The 20,926-nt window shown below is 56.4% G+C and overlaps 2 protein-coding genes and 1 long non-coding RNA gene across 3 annotated transcripts; 1 reads left to right on the plus strand and 2 right to left on the minus strand.

Annotated features, from left to right (window-relative positions):
• Nucleotides 1-209: 209 nt before the first annotated feature.
• Nucleotides 210-6,090, minus strand: LAG3 (lymphocyte activating 3). The gene is made up of 8 exons (XM_057556454.1): nt 5,504-6,090; nt 5,052-5,199; nt 4,407-4,666; nt 3,491-3,754; nt 2,819-3,094; nt 1,047-1,289; nt 631-758; nt 210-350 (listed from the first exon to the last, which is right to left on the minus strand). Exons 1-8 carry the CDS (start codon nt 5,559-5,561, stop codon nt 210-212), a joined length of 1,518 nt encoding a protein of 505 aa, XP_057412437.1. The 5' UTR covers nt 5,562-6,090.
• Nucleotides 6,091-7,307: 1,217 nt separating this feature from the next.
• PTMS (parathymosin) lies at nt 7,308-12,009 on the minus strand. The gene is made up of 5 exons (XM_057556455.1): nt 11,490-12,009; nt 8,474-8,545; nt 8,230-8,305; nt 8,028-8,089; nt 7,308-7,863 (listed from the first exon to the last, which is right to left on the minus strand). The coding sequence occupies exons 1-5, from the start codon at nt 11,532-11,534 to the stop codon at nt 7,813-7,815; spliced, it is 306 nt and encodes a 101-aa protein (XP_057412438.1). The 5' UTR covers nt 11,535-12,009; the 3' UTR covers nt 7,308-7,812.
• On the plus strand, nt 8,500-20,547 carry LOC103009466 (uncharacterized). The gene is made up of 3 exons (XR_009009704.1): nt 8,500-8,787; nt 9,588-9,676; nt 19,542-20,547. It is a non-coding gene; the product is annotated as an uncharacterized LOC103009466 (long non-coding RNA).
• The last annotated feature ends 379 nt before the right edge of the window (nt 20,548-20,926 follow it).

The following is a 20,926-nucleotide window of genomic DNA, read 5'->3' on the forward strand; positions in this document are numbered from 1 at the left end:
GAATCACGAAGAAACCAGGAACGGAAAAGGGGAAGATGCAAGACTGCCTGGGGAAAGTAGGTCAGAAGGCCAGGGTGTGAGAAGGGAGCCCCAGAGGCTGGGGAGAGACAGAACCTTCCCTCGGCAAGAAGGGGCCAGACTCAGGCTTGCTGCTGACGGGGAGTTTATTTGCACTGAACTGCGGAGATGCAGGGCTGCCCGGCTCCAGCTCAGGGCTGCTTCAGCTGCGGCTGCGGCTCGGGCTCGGGCTCCGGCTCGGGCTCCGGCTCGGGCTCCGGATCCTCTATCTTGCTCTGAGCCTGAGGTGGGTGAGTCCCATGCTCTAAGGCAGAGAATCTTCTTGGTCGCCACTGTGGGAAGCCAGACACGGAGGGTAGGAGAAAGAGGAGGGGGAAGGGAAAGGGAATAAGCTGTTCCTTCCCAGGCCCCTCCCTGCCCATATGGTCCCAGGCCTTCTCTCAGCCCCTCCGAGCCTCCTTTGGTTCCTTCAGGTACAAGGGGTCCCTGGAGTGCAGAGGCTCATGGAGAGGGGGCTCTGAGGGCAAGTTCAGGGGTCAACCTTGCTCATCTACCTGAGGAAGGGGTGCCAGACAGCACACCGAGGACTGGGGAGGGGGGCTCCCGGCTCACCCGTCTTCTCCAAAGGTGAAAGCTAAAGGCTCCAGTCACCAACACGAGCAGGAAGAGGATACCAAGGATGAGGAGAGGGAGGTGGCCTGTTTTCCGGGCCCCCGGGGCTCTCCCGGAACGTTGGGCACCTACGGAGAGAGGTCAGGATTGCAACAGCCATAGGGTCATGGCTGGAAGGACACCTTGCCATACCCCCATATGTTACCAACAATGAGACCCAGAGAGTTTAAGGGACTTGTCCAGGGTCACTCAGCTAATTATTGGCAGAAGTGGGTCAGGCCTAGACAAGAGCTGGAGGTCAGCTCCCTGGCTGGAGAGAAAGAGCGGGGATGGGGCGTGGTGTGGGGAGGAGGTCTGGAAGTGGGATGGAGGTGACTGGTCTGGAGTTGGGGCTATGGCGCTGTGGGGTCTCGGACCTGGGCGAGACAGCTCAGCGAGGTATACCGCGGTCCCGAGAAGCCTCTGCCCCTGGTACAGGTGGCACTGCCAGGGCTGAGAAAGGAGCCTGGCCTCCGGCATCAGCAGCCAGGGGCCTGGAGAGGTCCTGCGAGACCGCTCGTCCAGGGGGCTCCACACAAAGTGTTCTTGTCCGGACGCTGGAGTCACCTCACAAAGCAGTTTTCTCAGGCTGCCAGGTAATCCATGGGATTTGGGAGTCACTGAAAAAATTAGAGGGAAGAGATCTTTTGGGGCCCCGACCCTCTTACATGAAAGCATAGGCTCAACTCCCAAGTCTCAATCGCCTTGACTCACCTGGGCTCTGATTGGGTGAGATTGAGGGGAGGAGATCAGGGTCATGGCCAAATTAATCTTATCAAGACAAAGCTCTGGTCAGATCACTCTGCTGCCCCCAAACTTTCCAGGCTCCCTACTGCCTTCGGGGGACTGTTCAAACTCAAACTGGCCGGAATGATCACATGACAAATATTTCAGATTCGTTTCCATGACTTTCTACTTAAACGCTCAGAACCCCCATCGTTCAGGTGAGTTGGCCCCCCGGAGACCTTGCACTTTTCCTGCTTCCATGCTGTGGCTCACATCTGTGTCCCCCAAATGAATTCTATCCCCATTTCTGAATGTCTAGAGAACAGATCAACCGATCTAGAGACAGATCATCTCGAAGCTGTGCGGTGGGGATGGGCAGGAGGAGACAATTGATGAATGGCCTGGAGCTGAGCATGGTGTACAAGCCCCTGAAGGTTTGCTGGCACAGACACCTGAGTTTAGCCCCAAGTCTGGCACTTCCCAGCTCTGTGACTTTGGGAAAGTTCCTTCTCTGTAAAACAGGGACAACAATCTCTCTCCCGTTGAGCTGTCATGCAGATAGCTTGGAAAACTGACTCAAGACAGTGGACCCTCAAGAAAACCTTGGACAGAAAGAATTGGTAGGCTGTGCTAACTGACTGGGAAGGAGGAAGCTGAGGATGAGTAGGACATGAGTGGAGTTACTGACGGGAAGGTGACTTAGCAAGAGGATTGGGTGCGAGGAAAAGATGGGGCTGAGAGTGAGACAGGCGTGGGTACCATATCTATGTAGAGATACGTGGGAAGCAAGTGGAAATCCAGCACTGGTCTTCAGGAGATGTGTTGTTGGTAGGTTCATTTATTCATTCAACCAATATACATTATTAAGCGCCTACTGTGTGGTGCTACTATTTAGTGGCATAGGTGAGTACGGCAGACACAACCAAGCGGTGATAGCTACCAAACAATCAACCCATATTTTCTGAGTTTGTTTGGTTTTTTCTTCTATGTTTGTTTTATACTATCTTGAAAAGCCCTCGCTCAGTAAATATTTGCTGACTAAGGGACGGATTTATTCATTCCTCCCCAGTCCAGGCCACTTCCCGCAACTTTAACCCAGGCCCTGGCTCCAAAGTGGGCAAGGATTCTTGAACTATATTCCACTTCTCTTGAACCATTCAAACTTTTGCCACCTCTCCTTCTAACTTCTCTGACCCTCCCCCCAATTCAGAGCAGGGGAGTCCCTTACAGAAGAGTGGAACATTCATCCAGTGACTCAGGGGAGATTTTCAGTTTCTGTTCGTTATATGGGGGCGAGAAAAGAGGAGGCCACAAGGGGCATCCCCCTGCAACTTGTGCCCAGTGGCCTGGCATCATGAGGCGGACTTGCCCAGTCTTTGCCCAGCTAGCCTTCCCTTCCTGTCCTTTCCCACCTGGGGCTGACCTGTGATGACTGCCAAAGTGACAGTGGCACTGAGCTGCTGCCCCTGCAGGTGGACGCGGCAGGTGTAGGTCCCAGCCTGGGCCTGGCCCACAGCCTCTAGTAGAAGGGTAAAGTTGCCATGGTCTCCAGCCACCAGGAGGTCAGGGCCTCCCCCAGGAGGGGCCCACGTGGCAGTGAGGGAAGACTGGGTCTCCACACCCGGAGGCAGGCGGCAGGGCAGCTCCACCCTGGAACCGGCTCCAGCGTACACTGTCAGAGGGACTGGGGGCTCCAGGCCTGCAAAGAAAAGGGAGCCCCAAGTTACAAAGGGGTTGGAGCGCTAGGTCTGCAGGGAAGGGAGGAGGAAGGGTGGAGGAGGTGGTCCAGCTCTGAAGAGTGCTAAGGAGCAGAATAAGGTGGATGAACTGAGGATACTCAGAACCCCCGAGTGCGCGTGGGCCAGCAGGGGACCAAAGGCTGGCAAGTGAGGCCGGATGACCAAGGGAAACGCTGGAAGGGAGAAGCCGCTGAGAGGCTGCAAAGGGAAAGAGAAAGGAGTGGGACAGCGAGGCCCAGAGCAATCACAGGTGCCGTCAGCTTGGTTTGGGGGCTCATAAGTACGGGGGAGGTGACGGGAGGCAGGGGGGCAGGAAGGGATTGTGGTCAAGTGTGAAGGCAGACTGGAGGAGTTACCCAGAACAGTGAGGCTGTACGTGGTGGAGACATTGAAGCCATCTCTGTAGGTGAGGGTGCAGCCCCAGGTCCCAGAGTCCAAGGGGCTGACATGGGGCAGGAAGAGGAAGTTTCCGGCTAAGAGGTGATGGGGGGACTCCTGAACGGGGACTCTGCCTGGGCCCCGGAACCAGTGCACAGAGGCTGGGAGATCAGGGCGGCTGAAGGAGCAGTTCAAGATGACGGAACTGGAGGTCCACAGAGACCCGAGGGGGTTGGCAGTCACTGGGCAAGGACAGAGAAGGTTGATCAGGCCCACTTTCCCAACACATCAGGCCAACTAAGCTGGACGCTCCTGGAAACAGGCACCTGGCTGTAGATCTCTTTGTCTTCTCTCTCCCAACCCTCCTCCCACCCAACCAGCCCAGGGCCTGGCCCCTGGAGGTGCTTAAAATGCATGCCCAGGAGTCCCCTGCCTACTTCCCCTGCCCCCTGCCTCCAGTTCACTGGGCTTGGTCTACGCTTCCCCTTCTCCAGGCCTTGCTTGAGGATCCCCACTAAGCCCACCCCCTGAGCTACAGACTACAGATGTCTGAACGGAGTCACTCCAGCCCCGCACTCTCCCCTGGAACGGGTGCCTCCCCTCCTCCACCCTGGCACTCCCGCTGTGGGTCGGGGAAGGAGAGCTCAAGGGGTGATACGATCTCTCTACCGGGCCCTCCCCCGACACACGTGCTTCTCCGGGGGCACCTTCCACCCCGCAGGCAGGCTCGCCGGCCCCTTCCGCCCCTCGGGGCTCTCCATCAGGGCCTGGGGCGCATCCTTAGAAGCACAGCCAGCCTCTGCCCAGCCCTTCCTGCCTCCGGGGCGGCGGGATATGGGGCGCCCTCCTCCTAGCCCCGCTTCTCCCCACCCCGTCCCCCCACCCCACACCTACCCGCCGCCTGGCCCACGCGCAGACGGAGGCGGCAGGCGAGAGCGCGGTCCCCGAGGCGCACAGCGGCGTGGTACTCGCCGGCGTCGGCGCGTCGGGCCGGGCGCAGCCACAGCGAGAAGTCCCCGCGCTGGAGGCCGCGCTCATCCAGCTGCACGCGGGGCTGCAGGGGCGGCCTCCCGACGCGCAGGCCTCCGGGAGCCAGCCTCAGCACCGTGTAGCGGCGGGGCCCCGGGCCCCGGGGGGAGAGCGCTGCGGGCTCACTGGGCAGGAGAGAGATGGCACTGAGAAATCCGAGGGGAAGAAACCCCGGGGAAGAGGCCGTCCAACCACACTTTGAGGATGAGGAAGCCCACCCAAAGGGAAGATGTCTGGACTGCTAACCGTCCCGTTCCCCGCTCCGGTTGGCCAGCACCATCCACCACCGGAGAGAGGCAGGCGTGCTGGGGGATGCAGGTGTGAGGGGGGCAGGCTGCGGAGGAAGGGCAGGGGTGGGGGCTGCGCGGCAGGGGAGGCTGAGCCACTGGCTTCTGAGGGACTGACAGCTCCGGGGAGAACACAGAGGGCTGGCGTGGGCCTGGGACTGGAAGTCTGGATGCCTTTACTGCTGGATCTGGGGGTCTTGTTGCTGCAGTTTGGGGTGCATACCTGTCTGGTAGATGCTGCCAAGTGACTTGTCTTGTTCGCAGAAGGCTGAGATCCTGGAGGGGGATTGTGGGGCTGCAGGGGAGCTGGGCAGGAGCCCCCTCCTGGGCCCACACCACCGGGACCTCTGCCCCAGGGTCTGGAGCCTCCACTGGGGAGGAAAAGAGAGGCCAAGGGGAGGGGCCATGAGCCAAGAGACTTCAGAGCAGAGAAGGAGCCTCAGTGTTTTCTGAGGGAGAAACAGGGCTGAGGGAGACCTTGGGTTTCTGCCCCTTCCCTGCCAAGGGGGAGACCTAAGAGAGGCTTTGGGGGCTGAAGGACTGCCCCAAGAAAGGCGTTAGAAGAATCCACCCAATCTAAGGACCTTGGCATCTGTGTGGTCATCGAGAAATCCCTCCTCACCCCCTGCTGTGGGTCTGGAGGTCAACCCTCCCAGAGGGTGGTCCCCACCTTACCTGCAGCTGCCCACAGCAGTTGCAGAAGCAGCCAGGCCGGGAACCGAGCCTCCCGCATCTCCTCTGAGGCCTGGGCCACACAGCCCTCCAAAGGGAAGAGGTCAGAAAGTGGGGAAGGACTGATGTTCAAAAGAGAGGTTCTGCAAAGAGGGTGTTGGAGAAAGAGAATCTAGAAAAAGAGGAATGGAGTCCTGGAGAGAGAGGGAGGAACCAATGACCAGGGGCTGGTATCTAGAGGAAAGCCCGGCAGATCGGGCAGCCAGAGGGTGCAGTCAGGGTGGGGTGGGGGTCCCGGGGGACGGGGCAGGGCGCTGGCAGAGAGCAGAGTGGAGGTAAGGTGGCTGTCTTGAGCTAGAGGCCGTTCTGTTGCTCCCAGGGCCCTGGCCCCTGTCCTTCTGTCTTCCCTCCACCTTCTGCACTTCCCCTCCCCGTTGCCCCCCCCCCCCCCAGCACCCCAGAGCTCACGGTTTCGCTTCGCAGTGGAAAGTCTGAGGGGGCTGATTCCCAGCAGCATTACCTCCACCCCTGTGGTGGCGCTCCCCTTGTTTATTTCCTCAGTCCTGGGTGTCCCCGCCACCCTCTCCACTCCTCCCCCACCCTCTTGACTGTTCTCTTTCCCCAGGAACTTCTGCCCTTCTCTGCCTTGAACTACCCACTTGCCCATCTCTGAGCTGCCTCCCCAGGCCCGTCATACTTTCTTGGCAAGCCCTTTCCTTGGTACTCATCCCCTCCCTTATTCCCTTACCTTCCCAGAACTTCATTACCTTCATCTACCTGTCTCCCCACCCATCCAATGACTCCTAGAAGCTCTACTGTACCCTAAAAGATGGTAGGTCTGAAGGGCACCCCACACACAGGGAAAAGAATAGCTACACTGTATTGTGCCTTCATTATGTGCTGGGCATTGTAGTGGGCACTTTGTGTACAGTAACTCATGAAATCTAATATTATCCCCCATTGTACACATGAGGAAACTGAGGCAGGCTCAGAGATTTAAGGTCAGGTAGGGAGTGTGAAGACAAAAGCTGTATATGTGTCTGTGTGTGTGATCCTGACCCCAGGTGAGTTACAGGTGTCTTCTCATCTTTGGGGATGAATGGTATCAATGAATCACACACACCCCTCTACAGCTCAGGCCTCTGTGTAATCAGCAGGCTCTCCCAATCCAGAGGCTCTGAACTAAGAGAGGGCAAGGGTGATACGGAAAAATGCAGAAATCTTGCAGCAGGGATCTTCCCTCAGGAAAAACTGAGGCAGAACTAAGGAAGGAAGCCTGAGAAGGCCAGGGGGGAACCCCTGCTCCCCCCGCCACCCAGCCTGCGGAGCCAGAACTTGCAGCAGGCCTGGAACCCCAAGAGGTCCTGGAGTTCTCCCTGCTTGACCAGGAGTTCACTGCTCAGTGCCAGGCAACTCTCACTCCATCCAAAGAGGCTGAGACCCAGGTCTCCTGCCCTCTCCCACTTCAGGGGCGGGACTTCCTGTTTCTGAGGCTGTTTCTTTGCCTGGTTCAGCACAATAGGGCTGGTAGCTTTCCACTGGGCTCAGTAGTGTCTAGCCTGGTGTGGGTTAGCAGGGAAGGGTGTGTGTATGGCTGGGAGGAGCATCCCCAAGAATCCAAAACCAGGACGCGAGTCAGCTCTCAAAGACACCGCGTCCCCCCGTCCACCCGGAGCGTAGCTGCTCTTGTCTTCTCGCGGGGTGGGTGGTAGGAGGGTGCCGCTGATTTTTTTATAGAGGGGAGGGGTCCAGATAGAATGTGCCATCGGCCACCCTCCTCGCTCTGCCCGGGAAAGCAGGAGACAGGTTAAAAACAGAAGCGCGACCGTTTCTTTATTAAATTATACAAAAAGGGGAGGGGAGGGGGGCAGCTGTGGGGCTCGGCCCCAACCCTGTTCCCACCCCGGCCTGGCGCTGTCTGAGAGAAGGGGATCTGAGGGAGACCCAGGGATCAGGCAGGGTAGGGATGGGCAGGACGTGAGGCTGGGATGCAGAGGTTAGGAAGGAGAGGCTCCCAGAGGAGGGCGGGGTTGGCTGCGGGGATGGAGGAAGAGAGGAGGGAGAGGGAGGGGGCCACCGGGGACCAGCTGGGGAGCTCAGATGGAGCAGGTCAGGAGGTGGAAGATGGCAGTGAGGATGGAGGGGGCAGTGTGTGGAGGGGCGGCATGAGAAGGCTGGGGAGAGAGAGGGCGGCAGCTCTGGCGCGGGGCCCAGAGCAGGGAGCCAGGTGAAGAGCGGCTGTGCTCGGCTGTCCCTACCCTCACCTCCAGGCCCCCGAGGGGCCTCCCACCCCCAGCCCACTGGCAGGGGGCTCATGCCGACGCCCCATTTTCTGTCTTCTGCCGCTTGGGATCCGCTTCATCCTGTGGAGAGGGAAAGAGCTGGGGTAGCTGTCGCCTGGGAGAGGGACCGCCCTCTGTGCTGCTCCAGCCCCCGCCCTGCACCACCGGGATCTAGGTCCAAATCCAAAGGGCTCCCGGCCCTGCTGCATCCCTGACAGCCCCTCAGCCCACAACCCAGCCCAAACCTCCTCTTCAGCAGCTCTCTTCAGCGCGGGCCCTTCGTCCTCATCTTCTTCTTCTTCCTCATCTGAGGAGCCAGAAATGGGTCATTGGGGAAGGGCTGGAAGCTCCAGCAGAGACCCCCTGTGGCGGCCCTCAGCCCTGCTTCAGCTCTTCAAACCCACCCTGACGGTTCCTTTGAGCCCAGCCTTCCCTGCCCCTCCCCACCTTCCTCGTCTCCTTCATCTTCCTCCTCGCCATCCTCGGCAGTTTCTTCTTCCTCCTCAGCTCCGTTCTCCTCCTCCTGCGGACCGGGAGAGGGAGGTGTCAGGGTGGCCCTGTGCCTCCACCCACCGTCACCGCCAAGGGTAAGGGGCCAGAGGGCAGGGCGGAGAGGATGGGAGGGGTCAGGGAAAGGCGGGGCCCCCAGGAAGGGAGCTGGGGGCACGGTGGGCAGGTGACCCCTCCGCACCTCCACCACTTCTTTCTTTCGCTCTTTCCGGCTTGCCTTCTCCTCCACCTTCTCTTTCTTCTCCTTTAGGTCCTGCAAGAGAGAGGTCACCTTCCTCTCACCACAAACGATCTGCAGCCCTTAAGTCCCTCCAGGCCCGGTTCTCCCTCTGCAGTGACTTTAGAGGAGTGGGAGATGGAGAAAGTGGGCAGTGCGGCTTAGAGACTGAACAGAGGTCCCAGGGTCCTCACAGCCACAGAGGGGCTGAGACCAGACACCTTCCCCAAGACTCGAGGGAGGAGAAAAGTGACCAAGCCCGGGAAGAGGCAGCCAAGGTAAGCGCTCATCACCCCCACCAAGTTCTGCCCAACCTCACCGGCTGAAGAGTTCAGCTCAGCAAAGCAAATCCCCTCCATCTGCTCGCAGCCCTGACGCCCCACCCCCTCTGGAGGTCCCTCCTTCGCCTGCCCCCTCCCTCTGCCGGCCCTGCTCTGCCTTTTGTCTACCTCTGGGGCCTTTTCCTGAGTACTCTCTCCTGGGCATCCCTCCCAGCTTCCCTCTCAGCTGCGAAAGCCTTTGTTTCTGCCTTTGTGCCCCCCTAATCCTCAGGCTCGTACCTGGCCCAAGGCTACAGGAATAGGAAGGGCCCCTTAGCACCTGCCCACTCCTGCCCCGAGACAGTGCAGGTGGTTTCCTCCTCCCGACCACCCATGGTGCGTGCACCAGCACGGTGTGGGCCCTGGTGTGGCGTGTGCACTGGTGTGGTGTGTGCACTGGTGTGGCGTGTGCACTGGTGTGGCAGAAGGGTAGGAGTCACCGTTGCCAGCGGGGATGTAGGGGAAGCAGGATAAGGGAAACGTGGAAGGGAAACACTCTGGGACCTGGTAGACGTAGACGAAGAGACAGACAAGGTCTGTGTGGGCGGGATGGGAAAGTAGAGGGAAGGCCCCTGTGCAGAGTCCCCTCCCGCCACACGGCCCCTCTCCTTCCCAAGACCCCAGCAGGCACACCTTTGATGTCTTGTCCTGATGTGATGTGGCCCAGGGAGGTGCTCACAAGAGTCCCCTCTCTCGGGACACCACACCGGCCCTTCCAATTGAGATTCCAGTCCTCTCTCTACCCCACCCCTTGGCAGGCACTGTGGTGTCTCTGTGTGATCGGATCGGATCTGGTGTTGGTGTGCAACTCTGTGTATCCGATTCCACGGGGATGGAAGTTTTCTGGGTGAGTAGATCACCCTGGGAAGGTGTGTCCTTTCTGGAACAGGGTTGGGACAGGAGAGAGGTTTGGTGCTGGGTGGTTGGCCTGGAGAGACGCTCAATTCCCTTCTCCCTTTATGGGGAGTGCACAACGCTTGCCCCTCTCACTCCAGCTAGGTTTCTTCATGCCACTTCGCTGTCCTCATTTCTCTGCCACATGGTCGGCATGGCATTTCTACTACCTGGTGGGCTTTCCCCTACATCCTGGGCCTGGAGAGCCAGGGGATCGTCAGCTTCTCTCTGGGGGCCCCAGCGCCAGGTCTGCACGGCCCTGGCCTGAGTTTCTCATCGGGGCTGATGGAGGGAAGGAGAGTGAGTGCCAGGGAGGGAGGGAGTCTACCAGAGGCCAAAGTCCAAGGGGCCGGGCCCTCTCCTCCCCTATCTGGTCCTGTCCTCCTGGTCACTGTCCTTCCGTGATCCCTTTTCCAGGAGGGTATGTGACCTAGGTCTTGTGCTAGGCTGCTCTCTGGCCTCATTTGCTCAACACGGGCACACACACTGACACGGGCTGACACTGATTCACACACACGGCTACAGAGGGGCACCCACGCGATCCGGGGACACACGGCCCGGTGTTTGGGCATTCTGGCACACACACTCTTGAGACAGCACAAGAGCACAGTGGAGGCACTCGGCACTCACAAAGCAGCAACACGGTTCCAGAACAGCTACGTCTCCACACGCACACATGTAACTGACACGGGCAGTTCCCACACACTCGCTGGATTTCAGACATACAAAGACACCTACTCAGGGAAGTCACATGCCACCGCACAGCCCACCGGAGGGCCGCTCAGCACACCTTGTCAGAGCTCACACGGAGCCCCTGTCTCCCACTGCCTCGAATCCCATTGGTTCCTCCTTTCACTTCACCGGCCTCCAGGAGACCTCTGTGACCTCCTCAGCAACCACCCCCCACCCAAGGTCGGGCTCCCAGCCCCCAAACCCTGGCCGAATTAATTTCCCCAAGCGACACTCAGCAGGTTCCCTAGGGAAATTAGAGAAAGGCTGGAAGAGAGGCAAGGCCGAAGGGATGGGGCCAGGGAGGGAGCTGACGGGAGCAAGGGCAGCGCGATGCAATACCATGCAATGCTGGGCCCCAGCTTTTTCGAAGGCTGTTCCCGGCCCCCTTCTGGTTTTTAGGAATTCAAGATTCTTTAAGCGTGGGGGGAGACGCTGGAGGAGGGCTATGGAGACTAAGAGAGCTGAAGGCCAGTGGACGAAGGATGGAAGGAAAGGAGGGAAGGAGAAAATAGAGGCAGTAGCTGTCGGAGGAGAGAAGCAAGAGACTGTCGGGCCTCGAGGGGAGGGGCCGAGAGGAGCAGCCTCCCAGGAGAGTCCTGTTTACACCGGAGGCTCTCAAACCGCTTAGCGGAGGAAAGGTGAGGTCAGACTGGAAGGGAAGACAGGGGACGGGGCGCCGGAGAGGGGCGCGGGGGAGGGGGCAGGGTAGATGAGACGCGCAGAGCTCCGACGGTCACCGGCCGGGGTGGAGGCGCGCGAGCCGGGGCCGGAGAGGGGTGGGGACGGCGCGGGGCCGGAGCGGCCAGGCCGGGAGCCGGGCGCACGGCGCTCGGGAAGCTAGAGGGCGCTGGAGCGAGCCGCGCGAAGCGGGGCAGGCAGCGCCAGGCTGGGGCGCGGGGGGAGGGCGGAGCGGGGTCCGCCGGGACCCCGCACCCGGGCAGCAGCTTGGGGCCGTCGGGGGCGGCCTGGGGCGCACGACTGCGCGGAGCCCGGGGGGCGTGCGGGGGCCGGGCCGCCGCCGGCCCCGCCCGTACCTTGGCGCTCAACTCGGCCGCTGCCTCCACGCTCTTCTCCGACATGGTGCCGGGGCCGGGGCCGGGGCTGGCGGGGAGTCGGGGTCCCGGGGCCGGGACGGAAGGGCCCTGGACGGCGGAGGGTGGCCGCGGCCGGAACCTGGCGCGGTGGCGGCGGCGGCGGCGACAGCGGCAGCGGCGGCCGCTCGGCAAGCTGGGGCTCAGGAAGAGGCGGCAGAGGCGCGCGGGGTGGGGCGGGGGTGGGTCTGGAGCGGAGACCCGCAGGGCTGCGGCCGTCCGGAGGGCGGGCGGAAGGGCGGTGCGGGCGGTGGCCGGCGCGCTCCGGCCGCGGTCGCTCGGTCCTCGGCTCGCCGCCCCCGCACCCGCAGAGCTGCCGCCGACCAGCCGCTGCCGCCCCCGGCCAGGGAACCCGCTTATAAAGCGGCGCTGCCCGACGGGAGGGGCTTCCCAGGGGTGGGGCAGGCGGGAGCGGGGAGGAGAGGAGAGGGGAGGAGGATGAAAGCGGAGGTTGGAGAGGTGGGGATAGGAGGATGAAAGCGAGGGGAGGGAGCGCGCGAGAGGCGGGAGGGAGGACTACACCAGGAGGGGGAAATGGAGAGACTACGGTCGCGGCGAAAGGAGTGGGGCGAGGAGGTGGGAAGGGGTGGGGCTCCTGCGGGGAGGGACCTCTCCGAGTCCCGACCTACTGCCGGCGAATGTGGAGTGTGTCTTTTGGGGGAGGGCTGGAGGGATGGCCTGGATCCTACAGACACCCCACCAATAGCCTCGAAATTTTTGCCAAGGGGTGGGGTGGGGGGAAGCAGATGGAAAGGCCGGGCAGGTATTTGAGAAACCAAAAGCTTTAAAGAGGAGGAAGAGGGCTGGAGCTACTTCCACATCTCGCTGGATTTCCCCTCTCCTGCAGCATCTGCGTTCCCTGGGTGGCCTTGGGAGGGGTTGAGAGAGCAGAAAGGGCCGCCCACCCTCCATCCTGCCCTAGGCTGACTTTTGTGACCCCTGCTGGGTTCCTCCCTTCCGGGTTCTCGCTTGTGATCTGAGGGGAGTCAGAGGCCCTCCAATCTCCTTTCCCCTTTTCCATCTTCGACCTTTCTTCTTTGCCCATCCCACCTCACTTTTCTTTGCCTGGTCCTATCTTCATCCCTCCTCATCCATTTCTGTCTCACATCTCTCTTCTTCTGTTGCCCCTTCTCCACTTCTCACTTGCCCTCTTCTACCTTCCATCTCTGCCTTCCCTCTCTCTCCAGACAACACTGTTCTTGTCTCATCTGAGTCTGTCACCCGGCCCTACATCCTTAGCTGATTTTCCTCAACTCCTCTTCATGTCCTTATTTCCCACATTTTCCCTCTCTTGGTCTTTCTCATTCCTCTGCTGCCATCTTCCCCAGCCTTTCTGGATGATATCTGCTTCTTTTGCAGGGGGTTCCAGCCCACACTGTTCCACACACCCTCAGCTCCTCTCCCTCAGTCTCGGTATCTTTGGGTCATTTTGAGAAGCTTGGGGTTTCAGGAGGGGACAGGAGGCCTGGGGTGTGTAGCAAAGGTCAGGAAGGTGGATGGAATGGAAGGCTAGGGTTTGGAAAAAGATATCTTTGGTGTATGTGCACTCCTGTATTTGTCTATCATTAGTCTTCATCTTTTTATCATTTTCATTTTCTTAATAAAAAAAGACATAACTGACCAATCATCACCATTTAGTCTTTGAGTGCTTAAGTACCCCATCTTTTGGTCCCTTGGTGTCCACACCTCCTAATTGCTCTTTCGACTCTTCTATCAGTTTCTCAGTCTCTGTCTCCTCAAAAATCTTGGAGCCCCACCCAGGTTTCTCCTTGCCGACTTCTGTCCATCTTTCTCTGAGATCTTTCCATCTCTGTCTCTGTTTCTCTTGACATACTCGCTGATGTCTTTAGCGATCTCTGACCCTCTCCATCTCTCTACTCTCTTGCTTCATTTATCTCCCTCTCCCCCCTCCTCCCGGCCCCCCCCCCGCCCAGTCTCCCAGTCTCGCTCCCTCCCCGTCAGTCTCTTTCCTCTCCCTCCCACCCTCCTTTCCTCTTCCCCCCTTCTCCACCTAGCAGCCCCGCCTGCTGTCTCGGACACCCTGCTGGGCTCTTACCCTGTTGCCCTGGTAACCGCCCCCCACTCCGGTCATCTCCACTCCCCTCCCCCCCTCCAATCACCGCCACCAACAACCTCCATCCACCTTCCTCCTATTTTTCCTGAGAGCCAATAGAAACTCTGTTGCCAGGTGGAATGCTCATTTGAATTAGCCAATCCAGGAGCCTAACTGCTTGCCCTGCCTTATATGGGGATTTGAGGAGGGCCACTCCCCCCACTCCAGCCCCACAGGGGACCAGCCCCTCCACTGTCCTTTATCCCCGCCCTGGAGAGAGCCTGGGACCCTCCCTCTCACCCTTTTATAAGGGTCTGGCTTCCCATTTCCCTAACTGGGACCACCGGGGTTAGTGTGGGCTGTGGGTTGGACTGTGGGCTGGGCCTGAGGGCCGGGGGTGGGAATGAGGTGTGATTAGGGAAGGGGAGGCGGAGGGAGCCGGGAATTTTGCCCAGGGAGGGGTGTCTGGGAGCGGAGGCAGCTGCAGTGGAAAATTCCAGGGAGATGGAGAGGCAGAGAATGGGAATCCTGCCCCAAGGCCCAAGGGAGAGCCTTGAGAATCTAAGAGTTTGGACTCTAGGGTCCGCAGGGACCAAAGGAAAAAGTAGGAAGCAGGAGGCCTGGATCTAATTCCTTCCTGCATGGGAGAAGCACCCCTTAGCCCTCGCTCTCTGGTTGGACAACACATGTCTCCTGAAGTCTTGGCTTCCTAAGAAGAAAGCTACACACTTAGGAAGAATTTGGAATGAGTGGGATGCTGAAAGCCCACCCCCTATTCCTTGGGGTTGGTCTCTGGGCCTCTGGGGCCAAGACTGTTAAATGATGCCAGCCTGTGTTTACTACTTTCCAAAGAATGATTTCTGAGGCCTTGTGGAATTTTGCCTATTCCTAGAGTTCTTTTAGTCCACAATTCAACGGAGAATTTTCCACTGGTTGAATGGGGAAACCTGTGCCTTCTTACACATTTTCTGGAGGTGGGAAAAGGAAGGCCAGGTGAGAATAGGGGAGGCCCGAGCCCCCGTGGAAACTATGGCTTCGGACATCCCAGCAATTCCCTCACTACTCTGTAGAAGGTGTTCAACTCTATAACTATTTCCATCTCATTCTTAAGTGAATTTTTCCCCCTCTCCAGCTTCCTGGGTTTTTTCAGTTTGCCTCTTTATCTGATAGGTTAAGTGCTGAGGAAGGCATTGTTAGCTATCATTCAAGGATGGGAGGATAGAAACCTGAAAGTTGGGCCTCTCCACTCCTCACTATACTCTTCATCCCATTCCGCTCCCAATGACCTCGTTGCTATTCCTCATTTTTCCTTTGCTTAAAAAAAAAAATCTTTTCAAAACTCAAGAGAGTAGAGAGTTGAGAGGAGATGGATTCCTAGATTTAGTTAGGCTGGACTCCGTCCAATAAAATTTTCTGTGATGACGGGAATGTTCTATATCTGCAGTTTCCAATACAGTGGCCACAAGCCACGTGTAGTTACTGAATACTTGAAATGCGGCTAGTGCAACTGAGGAACTGCGTTTTTTACTTTAATTTTAATTAAATTTATTTATTTATTTTTTGCCTGCGTTGGGTCTTCGTTGCTGGGCATGGGCTACTCTTCCTTACGGTGCGTGAGCTTCTCATTGCGGTGGCTTCTCTTGTTGTAGAGCATGGGCTCTAGGCGCGCGGGCTTCAGTAGTTGTGGCGCATGGGCTCAGTAGCTCGCGGCATGTGGGATCTTCCAGGACCAGGGATCGAGCCCGTGTCCCCTGCATTGGCAGGTGGATTCTTAACCACTGTGCCACCAGGGAAGTCCCTTATTTATTTATTTTAAATAGAAGTCTACCTCATTCTTTTTTATTTTATTTTATTTTATTTTTCTGTCATGCTGCACAGCCTGTGGGATCTTAGTTCCCTGACCAGGGATTGAACCCGGGCCACAGCAGTGAGAACGCTGAGTCCTAACCACTGGACTGCCAGGGAATTTCCAATTTTAATTCAATTTAAATAGCCCTAGTGGCTACCATATTGGACAGCACCACTTCAGACCTTGGCCCTAAACTGCCTTTTCTTTTTCTATCTCGTTTCTTGTCTCCATCCCCAGTGTTCTGTACATGGAAAGTCAAAAGCAATTCTGGCTGCCATGTTGGAAGGTCACCTGGGCCACTGTTGTCATGTACTTTACCACAGGTGCATGATTGCTCAGGATTTCCACATTTTCACAGATGAAACAGACGATGTGGCTGACCCAGAGTAGAGGAACGTGAACGTGAAAAGGCTAGGGGAGATGGGACCAGGAGTGACAGCTAGAGGCTTATTTTGCCCAGAAGGTAAAAGGCTGAGGGAGGACTTAATAACCAGGAGGAGGTTATTCAGTCAACGGTGCGAACTGAACCCATGCAGGTGGCTCCGGTCTCAGGGGTCCTGTTCTCACTCAGTCTCCCTAAGCGACTCCATCATGCACCTCCACTGGTGCAAGTCCCACTGCCAACGCACACCTCAAGCCCTGATGACTCTCAAACCCGTATCTCCAGCGCCGGCTTCTCTCCTGAGTGCGAGTCATGACTCCAATTCCCTTCTGTCTTCTCTCCCTGGATCCTCCACAGCGCCTCAACCCCATGCCTTCCAACTGCAACTCCCCCGTTTTTCTATTTCAGTTAAAGATCCTGTCCCCCACCCATTCATTCATGCCAAGGGGTCATCCGAGATGCCGCCTCTTCCTTCCTTCCCTAGATCCTTCACATTTCACTTTCTAAAGGTTCCTTGAGCACCTCCTCTTCTCTCCAAGCCCAGTCCTGCCCCTGCTCCAAGGGTCAACATCACTCACTGACTTTAAGCTTAATTAATTTGGGTTTTCAATCATGATTTAAGAGTCGTTGTATCTTCAGCACCTACCGCTGTACCTGGCATATTGTAGAAGCTCAAAAATGTTTGCTGAAATGCATAAACTGCCTTTCTACCTAAGATACAAATAGACTGTTGTCATCTCCCTCCATAAAACCTTCTGATAGCTTCCGCAGGCCTATAGGATAAAGTCCAGAAGCAAACCCAGCCCTTCAAGGTCTGGTCCCTTTTAACCTCTGTAGCCTTAGCTCTCACCAAGTTTCCCTCAAAAGTTTTGCTGCAGCATTTTTTTTACTCCTCGTAGTTCCTCCCCAGTGGGGCCTACCTCTGTGCCTTTGCATTGATCTCACCTTCCGCTTGAAATGCTCTCCTGGCTGCCCTGCCCCACCCCCCGAGCCACTCACTCCCCCTTCTGAACCACTTTCGCCCTTTTAATATACATCTTCCTATGGCGGTCTTCATCCCAGGATTATCATGGATTCCATGTCGGCCACCGTCACCGGACTGTGAACCCTGTTGGGCAGAGACCACCATGTCTTACTTGTCTTTTCATCTCCAGCACCTTGCACTGTGCCTGGCGTATAGTAGGAGCTCCATAAATGTTTACTGACAGGAACTACCACACAGGTAGCACAAACTTCAATCCTTAAAGCCCGCGTTAATCACGAGACATCACGCTGCCTCCTTGGGGATGCCTTCTTGAAATGATCAACAGATGACAGGAAGTTCTTAGGACTTAAAACTCCACTGCTAATGCCAACCGTTAACATTAGCATACCTGCCCAAGGTGGTCAAACATCTAATATCTTACGGTCGAACTAGGCATGGGATTCACGTATTCCTGTTGTCCTCCTCCTGCTTTGGGTGGCTAGCTTCTAAAGGGAAGACTGTCCACTCAGTTATCCTGTGTAAGCATGGGGTTAGGATCACAATTTCAGCCAGACACAATTTCCATATGTTCTCAAGCTAATCCTATATGCACACAGTACAGTGTGGCAAGCAGAATGGTCATTTATTTCTCATTCAGTTGCCCAGGTCAAAAAACCCTGGGGTCATTCTTTTTTTTTTTTTTTCTTTTCCGGCCATGCCTTGCGGCTTGCGGAGATCTTAGTTCCCCGACCAGGGATTGAACCCAGGGCCACAGCAGTAAAGGTGCCAAATCCTAACCACTGGACCACCAGGGAACTCCCCCTGGAGGCATTCTCGACTCTTCTCCCTTGTACTGCAGCCAACCATCAGCAAATTGTTAACTCCGTCTTCAAAACATACCTAGAATCTGACCATTTCTCGCCTCCACTGTTTCTAACCTACTCTAAGCCATCTGGATTATGGCTACAGCATGCTAGGTCCTTCTGTTTCTGCTGTGGCCCCCCCCAATGGTCTATTCTCCGTACAACAGCCAGAGTGGTCCTTTGTAGGTCTTACAAAGTCCCACGGGATCTGGCTTCCTTCTTGCTCTGTGCCTTGTTTCTCACTACTGCTCTTCCTTTCATTCACATCAGTCTAGGCACATTGGCTTCTTTGTTCCGTGAACACACTAAGCATACTTCTGCCTCAGGGCCTTTGCACTTGCTTTTTCCTCTGCCCAGAATGTCTTAACCCCAGTCGGCTTAAGAGTCACCTCATCAATGAGGCCATCCCTAGTCACCCTAAAAGCAACCACCACCTCCCAGCTGCTTGCCTGTTCCTCTACCCAACTTCCAACCTGCTTTATTTTTCTCTCTGTGTATCACTATAGCTCCAGAGCCAGGAACAGTGCCTGACACAGTAGGCATTCAATAAATATTTGTTGAATGGATGTGAATATAAAACAAATTGAAAAGCTGGTTTTTAAAAACATGTTCCTGAGTCATTTTTCAATCTCACTCTGATCTGGTGTCCACTATACAACTCAGTCTCTCTACCTGGGGCAACTTAGTGCTAATTTTCAGGGTTTATCTCCCCCCCTCCCATACACATGCACATACACATACACAAATCACACCCATTCACGTTGGCTCAGGCTGGAATCCAGTCTCCCCTAACTCCATCATCGCCCCATCCTCACTCTGCTCCAATAGCCAACTGCCCTGGGATTTCTCCAGATGCGTGAGCTCACATCTAACAAGGGCCCCTTTTCTGTCCCAGCTCTACTCTCTCAAGGACTTCCTGACTTTGGCTCCATCAGATAAAGCAGTGAAGAGAAACCACTGTTTCTCTTCCTTCCCAACAATGCTTATCCCCTTTTGAGTTCAGCCTCACCCCTGGCAGGGCCCACCCTCCCTCCTACATCTTATCATCTACAGGAAACTCTGATGACTGAGGAATTTCTGTTCATCAGAATTCACTGGACAGAGATGTGAGAAAGGAAGGAAGGAAGGACAGAGGGAAGGAAGGAGGGAAGGAAGGAAGGAAGGAAGGAAGGGGGGAAGGAGGGGGAACGGAAGGGATGGGAAGGTGATGGAGAAGGAAGACAGACACAAACTGTGTCTGGGGGACAGAAAGGTTACTTGTAAAATTACATTCCTTCAATTCCTGGAGCGGATGGCTGCCTATATGGTCCATCGCTGGGCACTCTGAAAATGAGCTCTGCATTTCCTCCTTCATCCCCATCTGTTCAAGGATCTCTTTTTTTTTTTTTAATTTTATTTATTTATTTTGGGTGCGTTGGGTCTTCGATGCTGCATGCGGGTTTCTCTAGTTGTGGCGAGCAGGCTTCTCATTGCGGTGGCTTCTCTTGCTGCAGAGCACGGGCTCTAGGCGCGCGGGCTTCAGTAGTTGTCGCACACGGGCTCAGTAGTTGTGGCTCATGGGCTCTAGGGCGCAGGCTCAGTAGTTGTGGCACACGGGCTTAGTTGCTCCGCAGCATGTGAGATCTTCCCGGACCGGGGCTCGAACCCGTGTCCCCTGCATTGGCAGGAGGATTCTTAACCACTGCGCCACCAGGGAAGTCCCAAGGATCTCTTTTTAACCTGTGACAAAGCCCAGGTCATAGTTAGATGCTGAACTGTAATTTGTAAATATTCCTAGGAGAGGTAATTGATTTAAAATCATGCAAAGGTAAAAATGACTGATAACCAGATTTTTTTGTTTAATTTTATTTTTTTGGCCACACCGTGCGGCATGCGGGATCTTAGTTCCCTGACAAGGGATCAAACCCGTGCCCCCTGCAGTGGAAGCGCAAAGTCTTAACCACTGGACTGCCAGGGAAGTCCCTGATATCAGATTCTTAAGTCTTGGAAGGAAGAAGAGAAAGAGCTCTAGACACCTAAAGGCAGAGGATACCAGGTAATGGGAAAAGACCAAAGGAGGAAACTAGAAGCTAAGCTGCATCTCCTATGCATCTCTGCGGAAGGCTGGACATGAAATGAGGAGGGAGAGGCTGGAAGGTAAGGCCCACTCTTCCTTGAGTCTGGGCTGCAGAACTCTCCTGGGACAACTCTTGATCACATGTCAAAATGCTTTTGTTTGGGAGCAAGAGGAAAAGGGGCACTTGCATGGCAGCATGTTTAGAGATAGAGCATCTGGAAGATAAAAGATTTTACTAAGTCTCTTCCCCAGAAATATAAATGGAAAATACATTTTCTTTTTTTTCTGTCTTTGGCTTTAGCTTTGCCGGTCTGCCAGCTTCTAATAATTTCTCTCTGTTCCCCTCTGTCTCCACTATCGTGTTTTTCCTCTTTAATAATGATCAAGTCCAAAGAAACCTGAGAAGCCCCACTCCCACCACCTTTTCCTGAGTCACCAGGGACCCCCTTCACCTTCTTCCCCAGGGAAGTGCTGGGGATGGGAACAAGTCTCTCACTGTCAGGCCCGCTAACGTGGCTAGCGGCCAGTGTAAAGAACCAGGAGAGCTGGAGTCTGGAGGGGTCCAGTCTAAAGTCCACCCGGGACAGTCCAAGTCCCCTGACACCCAGGGGGAGGGCCCTTCTCTCCAGTTGGGCCAGATTTTATGCAAGACATTTAGTATGTCAAAGTGTCAGTCTTTGGCCTTCGAGTCAGGTCTCCTGGGCCTGTCTGCAACTCTGCGCCTGGGTGAGCTTGGTTAATGGAGCGCTCCACCCCTTTCTTCTCCCAAACGTTAGACCCTTGACCTACCTACCTACTTGACTCGAGGCAAGAAAAGATCAGTGCGGACTGGGAGCTCCTGAGGATACAGGAGTTAAAGAGAAAGCGGAGATTGGCATTAAACGAAAAGGTTTCAGAACTAGGGCCTCTCCCCAGTGTGACCCTTCACAGCAGGGTAACTGAGGGGGGGGCGGTCCGGGAGCCTCGCCAACGCCAGTTCCCAAGGGGCTGCACTTCTAGCCTGGCCGAAGAGCGCCATCTGGCGGCCGGTCCCCAACCTGGATTCTCTTTGCTCCAGCCCGAGTTCTCGAAGCCAGAGGAAGACCTGGGCAGAACTGTCACCTCCTCTCCTACGTCACTACGAGGGCCCCGCCCCTGCCTGGAACGCACCTCCTCTCGAGGGGACTGGCCCTAGCGCCTCCCCCGTAGAACTGCCGCCCTTCCTCCCTCTTGG

The sequence above is a fragment of the Balaenoptera acutorostrata genome, chromosome 11 (genome assembly GCF_949987535.1).
Source record: "Balaenoptera acutorostrata chromosome 11, mBalAcu1.1, whole genome shotgun sequence".
Lineage (NCBI taxonomy): Eukaryota > Metazoa > Chordata > Mammalia > Artiodactyla > Balaenopteridae > Balaenoptera > Balaenoptera acutorostrata.

Bases quoted from the DNA above. Each gene is read 5' to 3' on its own strand.
- PTMS (XM_057556455.1), bottom strand. From the start codon at position 11,534: ATGTCGGAGAAGAGCGTGGAGGCAGCGGCCGAGTTGAGCGCCAAG. The intron at 8,090-8,229 runs GTGGGGAGGGGC...CTGGCTCCTCAG, and splicing joins AGATGAAGGAGACGAGGAAG to ATGAGGAAGAAGAAGAAGAT. The intron at 7,864-8,027 runs GTTTGGGCTGGG...CCCTCTCCACAG, and splicing joins AGAGAGCTGCTGAAGAGGAG to GATGAAGCGGATCCCAAGCG.
- LAG3 (XM_057556454.1), bottom strand. From the start codon at position 5,561: ATGCGGGAGGCTCGGTTCCCGGCCTGGCTGCTTCTGCAACTGCTGTGG. The intron at 5,200-5,503 runs GTAAGGTGGGGA...TTTCCTCCCCAG, and splicing joins ACTGCTGTGGGCAGCTGCAG to TGGAGGCTCCAGACCCTGGG. The intron at 1,290-2,818 runs GTCAGCCCCAGG...TAATTTTTTCAG, and splicing joins CACTTTGGCAGTCATCACAG to TGACTCCCAAATCCCATGGA.